Source organism: Salvelinus fontinalis, chromosome 18 (genome assembly GCF_029448725.1).
Source record: "Salvelinus fontinalis isolate EN_2023a chromosome 18, ASM2944872v1, whole genome shotgun sequence".
NCBI lineage: Eukaryota > Metazoa > Chordata > Actinopteri > Salmoniformes > Salmonidae > Salvelinus > Salvelinus fontinalis.
The window spans coordinates 55,912,093-55,934,012 of record NC_074682.1 but is presented as its reverse complement, the minus strand read 5'-3'; the positions used below and the strand labels follow the sequence as shown (position 1 = coordinate 55,934,012).

Genomic DNA, 21,920 nt, shown 5'->3' with positions numbered 1-21,920 from the left:
GGGATCAAGTAGCATACCTTTTCATAATGCTACATACCAGGGTTCAAATAGCATACCTTTTCATAATGCTACATACCAGGGTTCAAATATAATTTTCATAATGCTACATACCAGGGTTCAAATAGCATACCTTTTCATAATGCTACATACCAGGGTATAAATAGTAAACCTTTTCATAATGCTACATACCAGGTTTCAAATAGCATACCATTTCATAATGCTACATACCAGGTTTCAAATAGCATACCATTTCATAATGCTACATACCAGGGTTCAAATAGCATACCTTTTGATAATGCTACATACCAGGGTTCAAATATAATTTTCATAATGCTACATACCAGGGTTCAAATAGCATACCTTTTGATAATGCTACATACCAGGGTTCAAATGTAATTTTCATAATGCTACATACCAGGGTTCAAATAGCATACATTTTCATAATGATACAGCTATGGGTTCAAATAGGATACCTTTTCTTTTAAATACTTTCAGCATTCCGTTGACCCAGCTGGAGACCAAGATGGACAGAGTTTGTAGTTTCCCTTTTGGGACCCTTCCACTTGTTCCACTACACCAGGCCAAGCTCATTCAGGCTCAGCTGAAATATTTTAAATGAAAACAAGCACTATTTGAACCCAGGTATGTCTTTTGAACCTTTGATAAACACAGTCTTGTCTGTCTTGTCAGAGAGGTGACCGACCGGTTCAATTGGGCTCAGATGAGTTCTGTGTCTGTGTTTTCAGAGTGGTGACTGACCAATTCAGTTGGTCTCAAATTAGTTCTCTCTCCATGTTTTCAGAGCAGTGACCGACCAGTTCAATTGGGGTCAGATTAGCTCTCTCTCTCTCTCTCTCTCTCTCTCTCTCTCTCTCTCTCTCTCTCTCTCTCTCTCTGTCTCTGTCTCTGTCTCTGTCTCTGTCTCTGTCTCTCTCTCTGTCTCTCTCTCTGTCTCTCTCTCTCTGTCTGGGTACTGACCTTGTGTTTTGCTGTGTCATTAAACGCAGAGCCTCGGTAATGGAAAATACCAAGTTGTTTACAAAGATGTCGACCATTGATATGACAAACACACACTGGCTGAGTTGAACAGTAACGTTTTGTCCTTGCCATAAAACAGACACCACCAATATTGTTCTTTCTCTCTCCAACTCTCTCTCTGTCTTTCTCTCTGTTTCCTCTCTCTCGTTCATAGGAAACTTAAAATTGCATTGCCAAAGCAAGTGAAATAGATAAAAAAAACAAAGTGAAATAAACAATAAAAAATAAACAGTAAAAATTACACTCAAAAGTATAAAAGGAATAGACACATTTCAAACGTCATATTATGGCTACGTACAGTGTAATAAAGATGTGCAAATAGTTAAAGTTAAAGTGCCACACTGTGGCATTTTCACTGCAAACAAATTGGATTTGTTTTGGACTCCTTTGTGGGTCTGTGTAATCTGAGGGAAATGTGTATCTCTAATATGGTCATTCATTTGGCAGGAGGTTAGGAAGTGCAGCTCAGTTTCCACCTCATTTTGTGGGCAGTGTTGCACATAGTCTGCCTTCTCTTGAGAGCCAGGTCTGCCTTTGGATGTCTTTCTCAATCAATAGCAAGGCTATGCTCACTGAGTCTGTACATAGTCAAAGGCAGACCACTTCCTTTTTAGGTGGTTGTAGAATTTGTCGTTTCTATTCTGGATTTTGATAATTAACGGGTATCGGCTTAATTTTGCTCTGCATGCATTATTTGGTGCTTTACGTTGTACACCAATGATGTTTTTGCAGAAATCTGCATGCAGAGTCTCAATTTGGTGTTTGTCCCATATTGTGAATTCTTCGTTGCAAAGAATTCACAATATGGTTTCCATAACTGATTCAAGTATTTTTAGCCAGCGTAGAAGGCCCTTCTTGCCTTATCTCTCAGATCATTTACAACTTTGTGGAAGTTACCTGTGGTGCTGATGTTTAGGCCAAGATAGGTATAGTGTCTTGTGTGGTCTAGGGCAACGGTGTCTAGATGGAATTTGTAATTGTGGTCCTGGCAACTGGACCTTTTTTGGAACCCCAATATTTTTCTTACTGAGATTTACTGTCAGGGCCCAGGTTTGACAGAATCTGTGCAGAATCTAGGTGTTTCTGTAAGTCCTCCTTGGTTGGGGACAGAAGCACCAGATCATCAGCAAACAGTAGACATTTTACTTCAGATTCTAGTAGGGTGAGGCCGGGGGCTGTAGACTGTTCTAGTGTCCTCAAGCTGCATCCCTGTCTCACCCCACAGCCCTTTCTCACCCCACGGCCCTGTCTCACCCCACAGCCCTGTCTCACCCCACGGCCCTGTCTCACCCCACAGCCCTGTCTCACCTCACGGCCCTGTCTCACCCCACGGCCCTGTCTCACCCCACGGCCCTGTCTCACCCCACGGCCCTGTCTCACCCCACGGCCCTGTCTCACCCCACGGCCCTGTCTCACCCCACGGCCCTGTCTCACCCCACGGCCCTGTCTCACCCCACGGCCCTGTCTCACCCCACGGCCCTGTCTCACCCCACGGCCCTGTCTCACCTCACGGCCCTGTCTCACCCCACGGCTGTTGTTTGTCAATTATGGTGAGCAGGGTGAATTTGGGTCATTTGGTAAAAATCCAATTTGACATTTGCTCAGTACATTGTTTTCATTGAGGAAATGTACACGTCTGCTGTTAATGATAATGCAGAGGATTTTCCCAAGGTTGCTGTTGACGCATATCCCATGGTAGTTATTGGGGTCAAATTTTTCTCCGCTTTTGTGAATTGGGGTGATCAGTCCTTGGTTCCAAATATTGGGGAAGATGCCAGAGCTAAGGATGATGTTAAAGAGTTTAAGTTTAGCCAATTGGAATTTGGTGTCTGTATATTTTATCATTTCATTTAGGATGCCATCAACACCACAGGCCTTTTTGGGTTGGAGGCTTTGTATTTGGAAAATCCTGTGGGTTCTGGTCTTTAATAGCTGATTCTAAGATTTGTAAATGATCATGTATCTGTTTTTGCTGTTTGTTCTTTGTTAAAGAGCCAAAAAGATTGGAGAAGTGGTTTAGCCCATACATCTCCGTTTGGAAAGATGATTCTTCATGTTGTTGTTTGTTTAGTTCAAATTTCCCAGAAAGGGGTTAGAGTCTATGGGTTCTTCAATTACATTGAGCTGATTTCTGACGTGCTGTTCCTTCTTTTTCCGTAGTGTATTTCTGTATTGTTTTGGTGAATCACCATAGTGAAGGCGTAGACTCAGGTTTTCTGGGTCTCTAGGTTTTTGGTTGGATAGGTTTCTACATTTCTTTCTTAGGGTTTTTGCATTCTTCATCAAACCATTTGTCATTGTTTTTAGATTTGATTGGGAAGCTGAAAGGTCAAATATACTGTTTAGGTTTTCTACTGCCAAGTTTACACCTTCACTATTACAGTGAAATGTTTTCTCCAGGAAGTTGTCTAAAAGGGATTGAATTGTTTTTTGTGGGTTTCCACTTTCCTTCCGTCTATAGCATTTCTTAATATTGTGTAGTCCCTTTGGCTTCATGCTTCATGATTTAGTATTGCTCTGTTCAAGTACTGTATACTCTGATTTTGTTGTGATCTGATAGGTGCATCAGTGGACTGACTGTGAACGCTCTGAGAGACTGGGTTGAGGTCTCGCTCTCTCGCCCTCTCTCATTTGCTCGCACTCTCTCTGTCTCTGTCTCTGTCTCTGTCTCTGTCTCTGTCTCGCTCTCCCTCTCTCTCACTCTCTCGTGCTCTCTCGCTCTCTCTCTCGCTCTCTCTCACTCTCTCTCTCTACCAAAGGAACCACTTTGCCATCTAGCATTCTGGTCATTTAAAAAAATAATAATGCCTCACCTATTTGTCTGCTGTTGGTGTTTTGTATTGCATTAATGTGTTGCTAATAAAGCAGAGGGTCACGGTATGTGTCGTCATTCAGAGGAAAGGAATACTCATCTGCTGTACATCTACAGATGAATACAGTGAAGGCTACATGTTTTCTTATCAAATTAGGCGCACTTGAGGAGTGAAATGTCGAACCAATGCGCAGCGTGGTATGTGTCCATAATATATTTTAATGAGACAAACGAACACAGAAACAAAACAATAAACGATACGAGAAATACAAACCGAAACAGTTCCGTGTGGGACAAACACTGACACGGAAAATAACCACCCACGAAACCCAGGTGGAAAAAGCTACCTGAGTATGATTCTCAATCAGAGACAACTAACAACACCTGGCTCTGATTGAGAATCATACCAGGCCAAACGAAAAACCAACATAGAAAAATGAACATAGATAACCCACCCAACTCACGCCCTGACCATACTAAAACAAAGAAATAACACAATAACTAAGGTCAGAACGTGCCATTATGCTACGCATGGTACGAATAAAGGCATGGATTACTACATGCACAAAGGTGAGACAGTGGTTTTATATGTGATAGTTGGCTCTAAAGAAATATCTGGAGGGATGAATTATAATTGTCTTTCTTTATCAATTTATTCAAGATTCCTTTTTTTTGTTGTTGCCGTATATACGGGATAGACATGGTACACATCGTCCAACAAAATGCTTACTTGCAGGTTCCCTCTGCACAATGCAACAATAACAACTAATAAAAGATAAGAATACGAACATAAAATAAATGGTTCAGTAGAATAGAATCGACATTTTAGTGTAACCGATGTGAAATGGCTAGCTAGTTAGCGGTGGTGCGCGCTAATAGCATTTCAATCGGTGACGTCACTCGCTTTGAGACCTTGAAGTAGTGGTTCCCCTTGCTCTGCAAGGGCTGCGGCTTTTGTGGCGCGATGGGTAACGATGCTTCGTGGGTGACTGTTGTTGATGTGTACAGAGGGTCCCTGGTTCGCGAGGGGACGGACTAAATTTTAAACTGTTACATTAGCATCAGTATAATACAGGAAGGCACAATTTATAGTCCAGTATTTACACATGTTTTGGGGAAGGGGGGGGGGGGGCAGTATAAACTGAGCAGTATAACAAGTCTGGTAGCAGCAGGTGTGTTTGTGTGTGTGTGTGTGCGTGTGTGCGTGTGTGTGTCTGTGTGTGTATGTAGCATGAATGTACGTGTGTGTGAGTATGTCTGTGTGGGTGATTGAGTGCATGTGTACTAAGATGCAGAGAATTAGAGCAGGTGGTCAGTCCAGTTCAAGTGCTCTACAGGCTGATGGTTTGTAGATAGAAACTGTCTTTTCAGCCTGTTGGTATCAGACCTCATGCTCCAAAACCGTACTAAGATGCAGAGAATCAGAGCAGGTGGTCAGTCCAGTTCAAGTGTTCAGCAGTCTGATAGCTTGTAGATACCAACAGGCTCAGAGACAGTTTCTATCAGACCTCGTCTGCCCGACAGTAAAGGAGAGAACTGCTCGTGGGGTCATTGATGATGCTGCAGGCCTTCCTCAAGCACCGTTTCGAGTAGATGATTTGGAGCACGGTTCCAGTGATGTACTGGGCCGTCTTCACCACCCGCTGGAGTGCCTTGCCGGGCCGTGATTCAACCAGTCAGGACGCTCTCGATGGTGCCGTAGTATTTGGAGAGGACCCGGTGCGGCAAGCTGAATTTCTTCAGTCGCCTCAGGAAGTAAAGATGCTGTTACGCCCTCTTTGATGAGAGTGGCGGGGTTGTTGGTCGGTGATGTTGACGTCAAGAAACTTCAAACTGCTGACTCTACTACAGTCCCATTGATGTGAATCAGGACATGTTCCCTCCTCTGCTTCCTGAAGTCAACAATCAACTCCTTTGTTTTGATCACGTTAAGGGGGGTGGGGGGGGTGGGGGGGTTGTTGTCATGACACCACAATGCCAGTACACTTACCTCCTCCCTATAAGCTGACTCGTTGTTGTTGGTTATCAGGCCTACAACTGGGGTGTCATCAGCAAACGTAATGATGGTGTTGGAGTCGTGCCTGGCCGTGCAGTCATGAGTGAATAGCGAGTACAGGATGAGGCTGAGGGGCCCCCGTGTTGAGGATTAGCTTGGCGGTTGTGTTGTTGCCTACCCGTACCACCTGGGGGCGGCCCGTCAGGAAGTCCAGTATCCAGTTGCGGAGGGAGGTGTTTAGTCCCAGGGTCCTTAGCTCAGTGATGAGCTTTGAGGGCACTATGTTGTTGAACACTGAACTGTAGGTAATGAACAGCATTCTCACATAGATGTTCCTTTTGTCCAGATGGGAAAGGGCAGTGTGGAGTGCAATAGAGATTGCATCATCTGTGGATCTTTTGGGACGGTATGGAAATTGAAGTGGGTCTAGGGTTTCTGGGATAATGGTGTTGATGTGACCCATGACCATCCTTTCAAAGCATTTCATGGCTACAGACGTGAGTGCTATGGGTCTGTAGTCATTTAGGCAGGTTAACTTAGTGTTCTTGGGCACAGGGACTATGGTGGTCTGCTTGAAACATGCTGGTATTACAGACTCAGACAAGGAGAGGTTGACAATGTCAGTGAAGACACTTGCCAGTTGGTCAGCGTATGCTCAGAGTACACGTCCTGGTAATACGTCTGGCCCTGCGGCCTTGTGAATGTCAACCTGTTTAAAGGTCTTACTCACGTCGGCTACGGAGAGCGTGATCACACAGTCTTTGGAACAGTTGATGCTCTCATGCATGTTTCAGTGTTATTTGCCTCGAATCGAGCAAATAAGTTATTTAGCTCATCTGGTAGGTCCGTGTCACTGGGCAGCTCTCGGCTATGCTTCCCTTCGTAGTCTGTAATAGTTTGCCAGCCCTGCCACATGCGACGAGCGTCAGTGCCGGTGTAGTACGTTTCGATCTTAGTCCTGTATTGATGCTTTGCCTGTTTGATGGTTCGTCTGAGGGCATAGCGTTATTTCTTATAAGCTTCCGGGTTAGAGTCGCGCTTCTTGAAAGCGGCAGCTTTTAGCTCAGTGCGAATGTTGCCTGTAATCCGTGGGTTCTGGGTGAGTATGTACGTAAAGTCACCTTGTGGATGACGTCCTCAATGAACTTACTGAGAAAGCCAGTGACTGATGTGGTGTACTCCTCAATGCCATCGGAGGAATCCCGGAACGTGTTCCAGTCTGTGATAGAAAAACAGTCCTGTCGTTTAGCATCTGCTTCATCTGATCACTTTTTTATTGACCGAGTCACTGGTGCTTCGGTGCTTAAATTTGAGCTTGTAAGCTCAAATCAGGAGGATAGAATTGTGGTCAGATTTGCCAAATGGAGGGCGAGGAAGAGCTTTGTACACATGTATGTGTGTGAAGTAAAGGTGGTCTAGATTTCTCCCCCCCGCTGGTTGCACATTTAACATGCTGATAGAAATGAGGTAAAACTGTTTATGTTTCCCTGCATTAAAGTGTCCGGCCACTAGGATTGCCGCCTATGGATTAGCGTTTTTCTGTTTGCTTATGGCGGCATACAGCTCATTGAGCGCGGTAGTAGTGCCAGCATCGGTCTGTGGTGGTATGTAGACATCTACAAAAAATACAGATGAAAACTCTCTCGTTAGATAGTGTGGTCTACAGCTTATCATGAGATACTCTACCACAGACAAACAAAACCTTGACACTTCCTTAGATATCGTGCACCAGCTGTTGTTCACATCAATGCATAGGCCCCCGCCCCGTGGCTTACTAGAGGCTGCTGTTCTGTCCTGCCGATTGAGTTTATAAACCACCAGCTGTATGTTCATACCCAAGAAGACTTGAGGCTGTAATTGTTGCCAAAAGGTGAAGGGTCTGAATACTTATAAAAATGTAATATTTCAGTTCATTATTTTTTATACATTTCCAAAAAATAAGCTGTTTTTGCTTTGTCATTATGGGGTATTGTGTGAAGATTGATGAGAAAAAAAATGATTTCATGCATTTTAGAATAAGGCTGTAATGTAACACAACGTGGAAAATGTCAAGGGGTCTGAATACTTTCCGAAGGCATTGTAGGTGTTCCTCTTGTTCAGATGTGTTACTGCCGTGTGAACAGCTATAGAAATATCACCTTCCGTGGAGCTGTTGGAACGGTAGGCAAAGTGGAGTGGGTCCAGTGTGCCTGGTATACTGGCCTTGATGTGGGCAAAGCCTCTGGAATCACTTCATGATGACTGAGGTGAGTGCGACGGGGAGATAGTTAGTTATTTGGCCATGTCACCTTGTTTTTCTTGGGCACTGGGACGATGGTGGTCTCTTTTAAAGCAGGTGTGGACTACAGCCTGGGAGAGGGACAGGTAGAAGATGTCTGAGAAGATGGCCGCCATCTGGTCAGCACACACATCTGGGCTGGCGGCTTTGTGGGTATTCACTCTTTTGGGGAGAGTGAAAGCACCTGGTCATCCGGAGCAGCAAGAGTCCTCCTGGATGACTTCGTATTGTCTGCCTCGTAGCAAACATAAAATGAGTTAAACTCATAGACTGTGATAAACTCAATCTCTGAATGTGCGGGGACATCCTCTCCGGACAAATTTAATTGGTCGGCTAACAATAGGTGATAGATCAATTCCGTCATATCAGTTCAATCCAAGTGGTCAGGGGAGCGTAGGTTTGTGTCTTAACTCAGAGACATCTGTGAGGCTCTAAACAGATGTTCTGGTTATGGTCTCTGTTTCTCTGCAGGCAATAAAGTGGACCAGATATATACAAAACCTAGGTCAGACAGATTACACAGCAATGCACCAAGGTCACACCAAGATCAGACAGATTACACACCAATCGGATTCTAATAGTGGACTTCTCTTCTGATGCAGTAGTTCTATGTCCATCGTGTAATTTAGATTATTTACCTTTTTTAGAAGGCTTGAGTCCACTTTAGATTGTGAGACGAACAATGCAATCATACATATAGTAATGAGTAATAATATAATAATCACATAATGATCATACACAAATAAAACATGAATAAACTAGTAATAAGGTAAAATAAAATGTTCTCCTTGATCTGTATAATCACTATCTATACTTTGTGCCACAAAATGTCCAGTTACGTTTCATATCCTACTGTATAATGTTTTCGGTCGATTGCTGGTTGCATGCAACCCTCACAACATGAGGGTTCCTTCCCCGGGAATACTCTTAGTCATGACAACACCGACGGAATGCTGTGCGTGTGCCTCGCATGTAGGCCGGGACAGAACATGCTGTGGAACTTCAAATATGCTGCAGGCACCAGAAGTATTTTAACCATGCAGCATCACAGCAATATAATATACTGCCTTGCTTTTGATCTCTCCAGGCCACCATAGGTTATAGCTGTTTTGCTATCCAGTGTAGACCTACTTCATTTTATTACTGTTCTGGATGTGAGGCTCCATGCTCTTGAAAGTGCTGTTCCTGGTTAGAGGGTGATATAACTCTGCATGCCCTCAATTTTAAAAGTGTGTCGAATAAATGGTGTGGGGATAGTTAGCATGCTGCTGTCAACGGGAGGCTGTGAATACATGATGTTGTACATGTTTGAGGTGTCTGAGGAAGTCTCCGGCTTCAGCAGGTGTCTGTTCAATGCTTTTGGGTGATCTCTGTTACTCCGAGAAAGAATAAGGATCTCATTTTAACTCAACACACCGATGGAATTTTGCACATTTTGAGCAGTGACATGTGTCTTTACCCCAGAAGCTGATAATATTGCAGTCCATAACATACATCAACCCCTAGTTAAATAAAGATTAAATAATAATACAGGTAAAAGAAGCGGTTTTGAGAGCCATGTTTGTGTGAGGATTAACTTTGTCTTAGCCCTTTCTGTGAGCCATGTTTGTGTGAGGATTAACTTTGTCTTAGCCCTCTCTGTGAGCCATGTTTGTGTGAGGATTAACTTTGTCTTAGCCCTCTCTGTGAGCCATGTTTGTGTGAGGATGAACTTTGTCTTAGCCCTTTCTGTGAGCCATGTTTGTGTGATGAGTAACTTTGTCTTAGCCCTTTCTGTGAGCCATGTTTGTGTGAGGATTAACTTTGTCTTAGCCCTTTCTGTGAGCCATGTTTGTGTGAGGATTAACTTTGTCTTAGCCCTTTCTGTGAGCCATGTTTGTGTGATGATTGACTTTGTCTTAGCCCTTTCTGTGAGCCATGTTTGTGTGAGGATTAACTTTGTCTTAGCCCTTTCTGTGAGCCATGTTTGTGTGAGGATTAACTTTGTCTTAGCCCTTTCTGTGAGCCATGTTTGTGTGATGATTAACTTTGTCTTAGCCCTTTCTGTGAGCCATGTTTGTGTGATGATTAACTTTGCCTTAGCCCTTTCTGTGAGCCATGTTTGTGTGAGGATTAACTTTATCTTAGCCCTTTCTGTGAGCCATGTTTGTGTTATGAGTAACTTTGTCTTAGCCCTTTCTATTTTTGTATTTTTTATTTAACATGCATTTAGCTAGACATGTGTTTCTTACAGTAAGAACCATGCTACCAAACAGAGATGTGTTAACTCCCAACTTTAACGTTGTGGTTTGTGACAGGAATATGGACTCAGTGAAATATATTCTGCCACTTTCTATCCCTGTTCAACATACAGTGCATTCTGAAAGTATTCAGACCCTTTGACTTTTTCCACATTTTGTTACAATACAGCCCTATTCTAAAATGGATTAAATAAAACATTTTCGTAAGCATTCTGCACACAATACCCCATAATGACAAAGTGAAAACAGGATTTTATAAATATTTGCATATTTATAAAAACCAAAAAACAGAACACCTTATTTACATAAATATTCAAATGCTTTGCTGTGAAATTGAGCTCAGGTGCATCCTGTTTCCATTGATCATCCTTGAGCTGTTTCTACAACTCTGTTGGAGTCCACCTGTGGTAAATTAAATTGATTGGACATGATTTGGAAAGGCACACAGCTGTCTATATAATGTCACACAGTTGACAGTGCATGTCAGAGCAAAAACAAAACCATGAGGTTGAAGGAATTGTCCATAGAGCTCCGAGATAGGATTGTGTCGAGGCACAGATCTTGGGAAGGGTACCAATTTTTTGCGGGGGCAGTATTGACGAAAGTGGCCTCAATCATTTTAAATGGAATAAGTTTGGAACCACCAAGACTCTTCCTAGAGCCGGCCACCCGGACAAACTGAACAATCGGGGGATTAAGGCCTTGGTCAGGGAGGTGACCAAGAACCCGATGGTCACACTGACAGAGCTCTAGAGTTCCGCTGTGGAGATGGGAGAACCTTCCAGAAGGACAACCATTTCTGCAGCACTCCACCAATCAGGCCTTTATGGTAGAGTGGCCAGACGTAAGCCACTCCTCAGTAAAAGGCACATGACACATGACAGCCTGCCAAAAGGACCTGGGAGACAAGTCAGGATCGAGATAAAGATGAATGGAGCGAATTTCAGAGAGATCCTTGATGAAAACCTGCTCCAGAGTGCTCAGGACCTCAGACTGGGGGCGAAGGTTCACCTTCCAACAGGACAATTACCATAAGCACACAGCCAAGACAATGCAGGAGTGGCTTCCGGACAAGTCTCTGAATATCCTTGAGTGGCCCAGCCAAATAGCTGTGTAGCGACACTCCCCATCCAACCTGACAGCGCTTGAGAGAATCTGCAGAGAACATTGGGAGAAACTGCCCAAATACAGGTGTGCCAAGCTTATAGCGTCATACCCAAGAAGACTCAAGGCTGTAATTGCTGCCAAAGGTGCTTCAACAAGGTACTGAGTAAAGAGTCTAAACAGTTATGTAAATGTGATATTTCAGTTTTTTATTTTTGATACATTTTCAAAAATGTCAAAGAAGCTGTTTTTGCTTTGCCATTATGGGCTATTGTGTGTAGATGTGATGAGGAGAATAAAAACAATTTCATCATTTTTAGAATAAGGCTGTAACGTAGCAGAATGAGGAAAAAGTCAAGGGGTCTGAATATTTGCCGAATGCATTGAATAACTGTGTGCAAAAGCCTTCCCACTGGACACACAGTGGTTGAATCAACACTGATGTATAGCCCGCCTTTATTTATTTTCAACATGTCTATGTGCCATTTTTCATATTGTACAGCATTGTAAAGTTCAAATCAATGTGTATGGGGATGTTTGGTAATTGGCTGGCTGTGGTTTGAGGAAGATTTTTTTTTCGGGAGGGGGCAGTCTGGCCATTATAACTGCACCAGAGGTGGTCCTTACGTAATTTGCTTCACAAACTGGAAGTTCATAGGTTATATGTTTATTTGACATTTTATAGATTTTATTGCATTTTTACAGATTTTATTTAGTTTTTACAGATGTAATGTTTGTAGTTTTTAGTAGGTAACGTTCTTGTTCAAGGTGATTGTCCCAATTTGAGGGACCTCACCTGAAGCTCATTACTTTTCATTTCAGGTGGGATCTGCATCGCTCAGTCCTTGAAGATCCCTCACAATCACAAGCAGGAGAACTTCGACAAGATCGTCAAGTTGCTTCTGGACACCCGTTACGCTCGGGCAGTCGTCCTTTTCACCTCAGACGAGGACATACGGTATGTGTCTACTAGTTATTATCCCCTTGAGCTAAAGCCTAGGTAATTTTCCCCTTGAGCTAAAGCCTAGGTATTTATCCCCTTGAGCTAAAGCCTAGGTATTTATCCCCTTGAGCTAAAGCCTAGGTATTTTTCCCCTTGAGCTAAAGCCTATGTATTTATCCCCTTGAGCTAAAGCCTATGTATTTAGCCCCTTGAGCTAAAGCCTAGGTATTTATCCCCTTGAGCTAATGCCTAGGTATTTATCCCCTTGAGCTAATGCCTAGGTATTTATCCCCTTGAGCTAATGCCTAGGTATTTATCCCCTTGAGCTAAAGCCTAGGTATTTAACCCCTTGAGCTAAAGCCTAGGTATTTATCTCCTTGAGCTAAAGCCTAGGTATTTACCCCCTTGAGCTAAAGCCTAGGTATTTACCCCCTTGAGCTAATGCCTAGGTATTTATCCCCTTGAGCTAATGCCTAGGTATTTATCCCCTTGAGCTAATGCCTAGGTATTTACCCCCTTGAGCTAAAGCCTAGGTATTGGCTGTGCGCTAGCGCTCTAACCAAGATTTCAAATATTATCTGTACCAATGAAGGGCTGCTCAGTACCTTGGGAATTAAAACTGAAAAGCTAAAAGACAGTTCAGGAGTTCGGCAACTGAATTTCACTTCAATAAGGTTTAATTTAATACTGATGCATTTCGGAGCAGGCGCCATTGTCACAGCACTATGCATCTCCTGTTCATTATCTCAACAAGCATATTGTGTGACAACAAGTTTAATGATTTATCCCTGTGTTTGCGGAAAGGAAGACTCCACACAAAATGTTCTGTTGGTTTATTGAAACAAAGTATTGAACCTTTAGGTCTTCATCAAAGGGTGTTGGAGTGTTGTTTCAAGGAACCACATGGGGAGGATAAATGATTGAACTCAGTCTGTGGAATTCTCTTTCTGATGAGCATTCGTCTAGCAGCTGAAACCGCTTCAGACCACCTTATTGGTCAATTTCACACAAGGTCCAACCCGAAATTGTATAGCATTATACATAGTGTAGTATTAAATTATAGCATTATAGTAAAGGTTTGTACATAGTATTACATTATAGCTTTATATTATAACATTATATTACATCATTGTACATAGGATAGCATTATAGTATACCAGTATATTATATAATTATATTGTAGCATTATAGTATATTAAGGCATTATACAGAGAATAGCGTTAACAGACAGCATTAAAGTATAGCATCATAGTATAGCATTATAGTATAGCCTTACATTATAGTACAGCATTATGGTATTGCATTATAGTATAACATTATAGTACAGCATTATATTATAGCATTATATTACAGTATAGCAGTACATTATAGTACAGCATTATAGTATAGCATTACATTATAGTATAGCAGTACATTATAGTACAGCATTATAGTATAGCATTACATTATAGTATTGCATTATAGTATAACATTATAGTACAGCATTATATTATAGTATAGCAGTATATTATAGTATAGCATTATCATGTAGTATAGTACTATATCATAGCATTATATTATATCGTTACATTATTGCATTATAGTATATCTTTATATTAAAGCATAGCACTATAGTATAGCATTATAGTATAGCAGTATAGTATATCAGTATAATATAGCAGTATAGTATAGCATTATAGTATACTGTTTATGGTATAGTATTATATTATTGTAACGGCGTATTATAATATAACAGTATAACATAGCATTATATTTTAGCATTATAGTATAGCATTATATTATAGTATAGAATTATAGTATACTGTTTATGGTATAGTATTATATTATTGTAACGGCGTATTATAATATAACAGTATAACAAAGCATTATATTTTAGCATTATATTATAGTATAGAATTATAGTATACTGTTTATGGTATAGTATTATATTATTGTAACGGCGTATTATAATATAACAGTATAACATAGCATTATATTTTAGCATTATAGTATAGCATTATATTATAGTATAGAATTATAGTATACTGTTTATGGTATAGTATTATATTATTGTAACGGCGTATTATAATATAACAGTATAACATAGCATTATATTTTAGCATTATAGTATAGCATTATATTATAGTATAGCATTATAGTATACTGTTTATGGTATAGTATTATATTATTGTAACGGCGTATTATAATATAACAGTATAACATAGCATTATATTTTAGCATTATAGTATAGCATTATATTATAGTATAGAATTATAGTATACTGTTTATGGTATAGTATTATATTATTGTAACGGCGTATTATAATATAACAGTATAACATAGCATTATATTTTAGCATTATAGTATAGCATTATATTATAGTATAGAATTATAGTATACTGTTTATGGTATAGTATTATAATATTGTAACGGCGTATTATAATATAACAGTATAACATAGCATTATATTTTAGCATTATAGTATAGCATTATATTATAGTATAGAATTATAGTATACTGTTTATGGTATAGTATTATAATATTGTAACGGCGTATTATAATATAACAGTATAACATAGCATTATATTTTAGCATTATAGTATAGCATTATATTATAGTATAGAATTATAGTATACTGTTTATGGTATAGTATTATAATATTGTAACGGCGTATTATAATATAACAGTATAACATAGCATTATATTTTAGCATTATAGTATAGCATTATATTATAGTATAGAATTATAGTATACTGTTTATGGTATAGTATTATATTATTGTAACGGCGTATTATAATATAACAGTATAACATAGCATTATATTTTAGCATTATAGTATAGCATTATATTATAGTATAGAATTATAGTATACTGTTTATGGTATAGTATTATAATATTGTAACGGCGTATTATAATATAACAGTATAACATAGCATTATATTTTAGCATTATAGTATAGCATTATATTATAGTATAGAATTATAGTATACTGTTTATGGTATAGTATTATATTATTGTAACGGCGTATTATAATATAACAGTATAACATAGCATTATATTTTAGCATTATAGTATAGCATTATATTATAGTATAGAATTATAGTATACTGTTTATGGTATAGTATTATATTATTGTAACGGCGTTCCTCTTCGTACGAAGAGGAGGAGTAGTGATTCGACCAACGTGCAGCGGGTTGTGAATACATAATGATTTATTAGACAGACGACGAAAACACGAAAACAAACACTTGAAATGATTTACAAAATAACAAAACAACGAAGACTGACCTGAACTTAAGAACTTACATGTAACACACAGAACGCAAGAACAGGGAAAAAACAGACTACACAAAAAACCGAACCAACATACACAGACACGGAAGACAACCACCCACAATGAACACTGTGAAACAACCTACCTTAATATGACTCTCAATTAGAGGAAACGCCAAACACCTGCCTCTAATTGAGAGCCATACCAGGCAACCCTTAAACCAACATAGAAACAGAAAACATAGACTACCCACCCAAATTCACGCCCTGACCAATTAAACACATACCAAAACAACAGAAAACAGGTCAGGAACGTGACAATTATAGCAATATAGTATATCATTACATTATAGTATTATAGTGTAGCATTATATTGTATCGTTATATTAAAGCATAGCTGGATAGTATAGTATAGCATTATAGTATAGCATTATAGTATATTTTTATGGTATAATATTATATTCTAGCAATATATTATATGATTAGATTTTAACATTGTAGTATACCAATATATTATAGTATTATAGTATAGTATTGTATTATAGTATAACATTAAGGTATAGTACTACATTATAGCATTATATTATGTCATTATAGCATAGCATTAAATTATAGAATTATTTTACAGTACATCATTGTAGTACATTTATATTTAAGTCATTTAGCAGACGCTCTTATCCAGAGCGACTTACAAATAGTATATCAATATATTATAGTAATATAGTATAGTATTACAGTATGATATTATAGTATAGTATTATATTATAGTATTATATTATAGCATTATAGTATAGTATTATATTATAGCATTATAGTATAGCATTATAGGATATCATTATAGTATAGCATTATAGTATAGTATTATAGTATAGTATTATATTATAGCATTATAGTATAGCATTATAGTATAGCATTATAGTATAGCATTATAGTATAGCATTATAGTATAGCATTATAGTATAGCATTATAGTATAGCATTATAGTATAGTATTATATTATAGCATTATAGTATAGCATTATAGGATATCATTATAGTATAGCATTATACTACAGTATTATATTATAGTATTATTGTATAGCATTGTAGTATAGCATTATAGTATTATATTATAGCATTATAGCATATCATTATGTTATTACATTATATTACAGCATTATATTATATCATTATAGTATATCAATGTACAGAGTATATCATTATAGTATATCAATGTACATAGTACATCATTATAGTATATCAATGTACAGAGTATATCATTATAGTATATCAATATACAGAGTATATCATTATACAGAGTATATCATTATAGTGTAGCATTATAATATATCATTACAGTGTACCGTTGTAGTATATCAATGTACAGCATTATAGTATATCATTATACAGAGTATATCATTATACAGAGTATATCATTATACAGAGTATATCATTATACAGAGTATATCATTATACAGAGTATATCATTATAGTGTAGCATTATAGTATATCATTATAGTATATTGTTATAGTATATCAATGTACAGAGTATATCATTATAGTATATCATTATACAGAGTATATCATTGTAGTATATCATTATACAGAGTATATCATTATAGTGTAGCATTATATTATATCATTATAGTATATCAATGTACAGAGTATATCATTATAACATATCAATGTACAGAGTATATCATTATAGTATATCAATATACAGAGTATATCATTATGGCATAATCAATATACAGAGTATATCATTATACAGAGTATATCATTATACAGAGTAGGTCATTGTAGTATATCATTATACCGAGTGTATCATTATAGTGTAGCATCATAGTATATCATTATACAGAGTATAGCATTATATTTAAGCATTATATTTGAACATTATAATATATTGTTATATTATAGCCTTATATTTTAGCATTATATTATACAATTGTATTATGGCATTATACAGAGTATGGCATTATAGTATAGCACTATATGTAGTATGGCATTATAGCATAGCGTTACAGTATAATATAATATTATAGTATAACATTATAGTATAGCATTATATGTAGTATAGGATTATAGTATAGCATTACAGAATAGCATTATAGTATAGCATTATATTTTATTATATATAGTATAGCATCATTATATTATGGCATTATACAGAGTATGGCATTATAGTATAGCATTATAGTATATCATGACAGTATAGTACACTATTATATTATAGCATTGTATTATAGCATTATGTGTAGTATAGCATTATATTATAGTATAGCTGTATAGTATACTCTTATATTATAGCACTATGCTATAGCATTATACGTAGTGTAGCATTATATTATAGTATTATATGTAGTATAGCATTACAGTATAGTGTTACAGTATAGTATACTATTATATTATTATTTTACAGCATTATATTATAGCATTATACGTGGTATAGCCTTATAGTATAGCATTATATTATAGTATTATATGTAGTATAGCATTATATTATAGCATTATATTACAGCATTATAGTATAGTATTATATGTAGTATAGCATTATATTATATTATTATATTACAGCATTATAGTATAGTATTATATGTAGTATAGCATTATATTATAGCATTATATTACAGCATTATATGTAGTATAGCGTTATATTATAGTATACTATTTATTCTATTATTATTTGATAGCATTATATTTTAGCATTATACAGTATGTCGTATAGCATTATATTATAGTATACTATTATATTATATTATTATTTTACAGCATTATATTTTAGCAGTATATGTAGTATAGCATTATTTTATAGTATTATATGTAGTATAGCATTACAGTATAGCATTACAGTATACTATTATATTATATTATTATTTTACAGCATTATATTATAGTATTATATGTAGTATATCATTACCATATAGTGTACTAGCATACTATCATATTATTTATTATTTTACAGCATTATATTATAGTATTATGTGTAGTGTAGCATTACAGTATAGTGTTATAGTATACTATTGTATTATTATTTTACAGTATTATATTATAGTATTATATGTCATATAGCATTACAGTATAGTGTAATAGTATACTATTATATTGTATTATTATTTTACAGCATTACATTATAGTATTATATGTAGTATAGCGTTATAGTACAGTATACTATTATATTAGATTATTATTTTACAGCATTATATTATAGTATTTTATGTGTTATAGCGTTATAGTATAGTATACTATTATATTATTATTTTACAGCATTATATTATTGTAACGGTTCTCCTCTTCCTCTGAAGAGGAGGAGCATGGATTGAACCAAGACGCAGCGTGATACTTAGACGTGATATTTATTTAGACACGACAAAACAACAAAAAACGAACTATACTTGATTAACTACAAAACAACAAAACGACGTAGACAGACCTGGACGACGAACTTACATGAAACACGAAGAACGCATGAACAGGGGAAACTGATTACATAAAAGAACGAACATAGAAACAAACCGAAAACAGTCCCGTGTGGCGCAAAGACATACACAAACACAGGAGACAACCACCCACAACAAACAGTGTGAAAACACCTACCTTAATATGACTCTCAATCAGAGGAAATGAAAAACACCTGCCTCTAATTGAGAGCCATATTAGGTCACCCTTAAACAAACATAGAAACAGAAAACATAGACTGCCCACCCAAACTCACGTCCTGACCAACTAACACATACAAAAACTAGCAGAAAACAGGTCAGGAACGTGACAATTATAGCATTATACGTAGTATAGCGTTATAGTATAGTATACTATTATATGATTATTTTACAGCATTATATTATAGCATTATATGTAGTATAGCGTTATAGTCTGTATTTATTTTCTTAGTCAACCTTGTGTTCTGTTTCTTTGTGGTCTGGAACGTAGCCCTGTTTCTTTGTGTTCCTGAACGTAGTCCTGTCTTTCATGTTTGTTCATTGATTTCACCTGTGTTCGTTTCTCACCTGGTCTCATCAGTTCCTTATTTAGTTCATTTCATTCTGTTTGTGCCTTTGTGAGGTATTGTTCATTTTGACTCTACTAAGCCTTTTCCTAGATCATTTGTGAGAACCAGTTATAGCCTGCAGTCCTAGTTTTGATTCACCTGCCTGTTTGTCCACCTGTGTATGACCATTTCCTGCCTGTGACCACGATTCCTACCGTCTGCGAAGGAGAAATAAACACCTGATGCGCTCTGCGCGTGAATCTACACCTCTTTCTCCCGGAGTATTCAGTACAATAGTATAGCATTACAGTATAGTATACTACTATATTATAGCGTTATATGTAGTATTGTATTATATTAAAATATTACAGAGTTGATACTAATGTATCAGTCTTGTCACAAGATCTTGGATTAATTCAATTTGTGATACAGAATTAGGTGTAATCTGTAGATCCACATAAAAACGGATACAATTTAACATCCTGTTGATTTATCTGTCAAGACAATATAACAAACTTCCTGATCTCATTTGAGGAAACATCTCTTCACACTAGCAGATCTTTCTGTACAGACAAAATCGAACGGAAGACAGAACAGAAAGAACTACGTTCCTGAGGAGTACAAGGGGGTGATGACAGAACAATCTACCGTTTGAATAACTTTGCTGTGATTCCTGTGTGTGTGTGTGTGTGTGTGTGTGTGTGTGTGTGTGTGTGTGTGTGTTTATTTCAATAGTGTCTTGTGGGCCTTGGGAGGATGCAGAGCAAAAATACAAATTTGACTATATCCTATCTTATCCTATCATATCCTGCCCTATCATATCGTGTCCTATCCTATCATATCCTGTCCTATCATATCCTGTCCTGTCCTATCATATCATATCCTGTCATATCCTATCCGGTCCTATCTTATTATATTATATTAAGTCATATATGTGTCTGATTGCAGGGGTATCCTGAATGCCAGTAAGAGGGCGGACCAGGTGGGTCATTTCCTGTGGATCGGTTCAGACAGCTGGGGAGCCAAGAACAGCCCTGTCCATCAGTTAGAGGAAGCAGCAGTGGGAGCTGTCACTATCCTGCCAAAAAGAGCAACCATTGCCGGTAGGTTGTGCCTGCAGAAACAACCGGAATGACTTTTAGTGTAGAGAAAAAACACTGCTTGCTGTCTTTCTGTCCCCTCTCTTTCCTTTCTCTCCTTGACTGTGGGAGAATATTGTACAGCCCAAATCCTTTGCTATTTGTCTTGAGATTTATAGAGATATACACTGAGTGAACAACTTCCTAATATACAGGTAACCCCCCTTTTTGCCCTCAGAACAGCCTCAATTTGTTGGGACATGGACTACACAAGGTGTCGAAAATGTTCCACGGGGATGCTGGCCCATGTTCACTCAAATGCTTCCCACAGTTGTCGAGTTGGCTGGATGTCTTTTGGGTGGTTGACCATTCCTGATACACACGGGAAACTGTTGCGTTTGAAAAATCTTGCAGCGTTGCAGTTCTTGACACTCAAACCAGTGTGCTTGGCACCTACAACCATACCCTGTTCAAAGGCACTTAAATATTTTGTCTTGCCCATTCACCCTCTGAATGGCACACATACACAATCCATGTCTCAATTGTCTCAAGGTTTAAAAATTCTTCTTTAACCTGTTTCCTCTCCTTCATCTACACTGATTGAAGTGGATTTAACAGGTGACATCAATAAGGGACCATAGCTTTCACCTGGATTCACCTGGTCCAGTTCATGGAAAGAGTAGGTGTTCCTAATGTTTTGTTCACTCAGTGTATGTTGTGAGGTATACTTTTAGAGCTGTATTTGCTAGATATACTGCAAGATATGATGCAATATTGAAATACATGTTTCTACCTTCTTGACCTATATATTCAATAATAAAAAAAAAATGTTTACTAGGCAAGTCAGTTAAGAACAAAATCTTATTTTCATTGACGGCCTAGGAACAGTGGGTTAACTGCCTTGTTCAAGGGCAGAACGGCAGATTATTACCTTGTCAGCTCAGGGATTCGAACTTGCGCTAGTCCAACGCTCTAACCACTAGGCTACCCTGCCACCCCATACATATAGGCATGGTATGCGTGTGCATGTGTGTGTGTGTGTGATGTAGTTAGGTGTATTACCGATGACCACCAGTCGTCAGTATTAAAGTAGATCACAACCTCTCTGAATGTCTCTCTTGATGTCAAATGACACCCTATTAACTATATAGTGCACTATTTTCAACCAGGTCATTACAAGTGTTGACAGGGCTCTAGTCAAAGGTAGCCCCC

The 21,920-nt window shown here is 37.8% G+C and overlaps 1 protein-coding gene across 1 annotated transcript in view; it reads left to right on the top strand.

Moving 5' to 3' along the window:
• The window catches only part of LOC129815774 (metabotropic glutamate receptor 7), a 313,714-nt gene that overhangs the window by 209,766 nt on the left and 82,028 nt on the right, over window positions 1-21,920 (top strand). Inside the window, exons 3-4 of the mRNA XM_055869885.1 lie at window positions 12,291-12,426; window positions 20,578-20,732. Coding sequence (XP_055725860.1) covers window positions 12,291-12,426; window positions 20,578-20,732 — 291 coding nt within the window. The remainder of the gene's footprint in view (window positions 1-12,290; window positions 12,427-20,577; window positions 20,733-21,920) is intronic.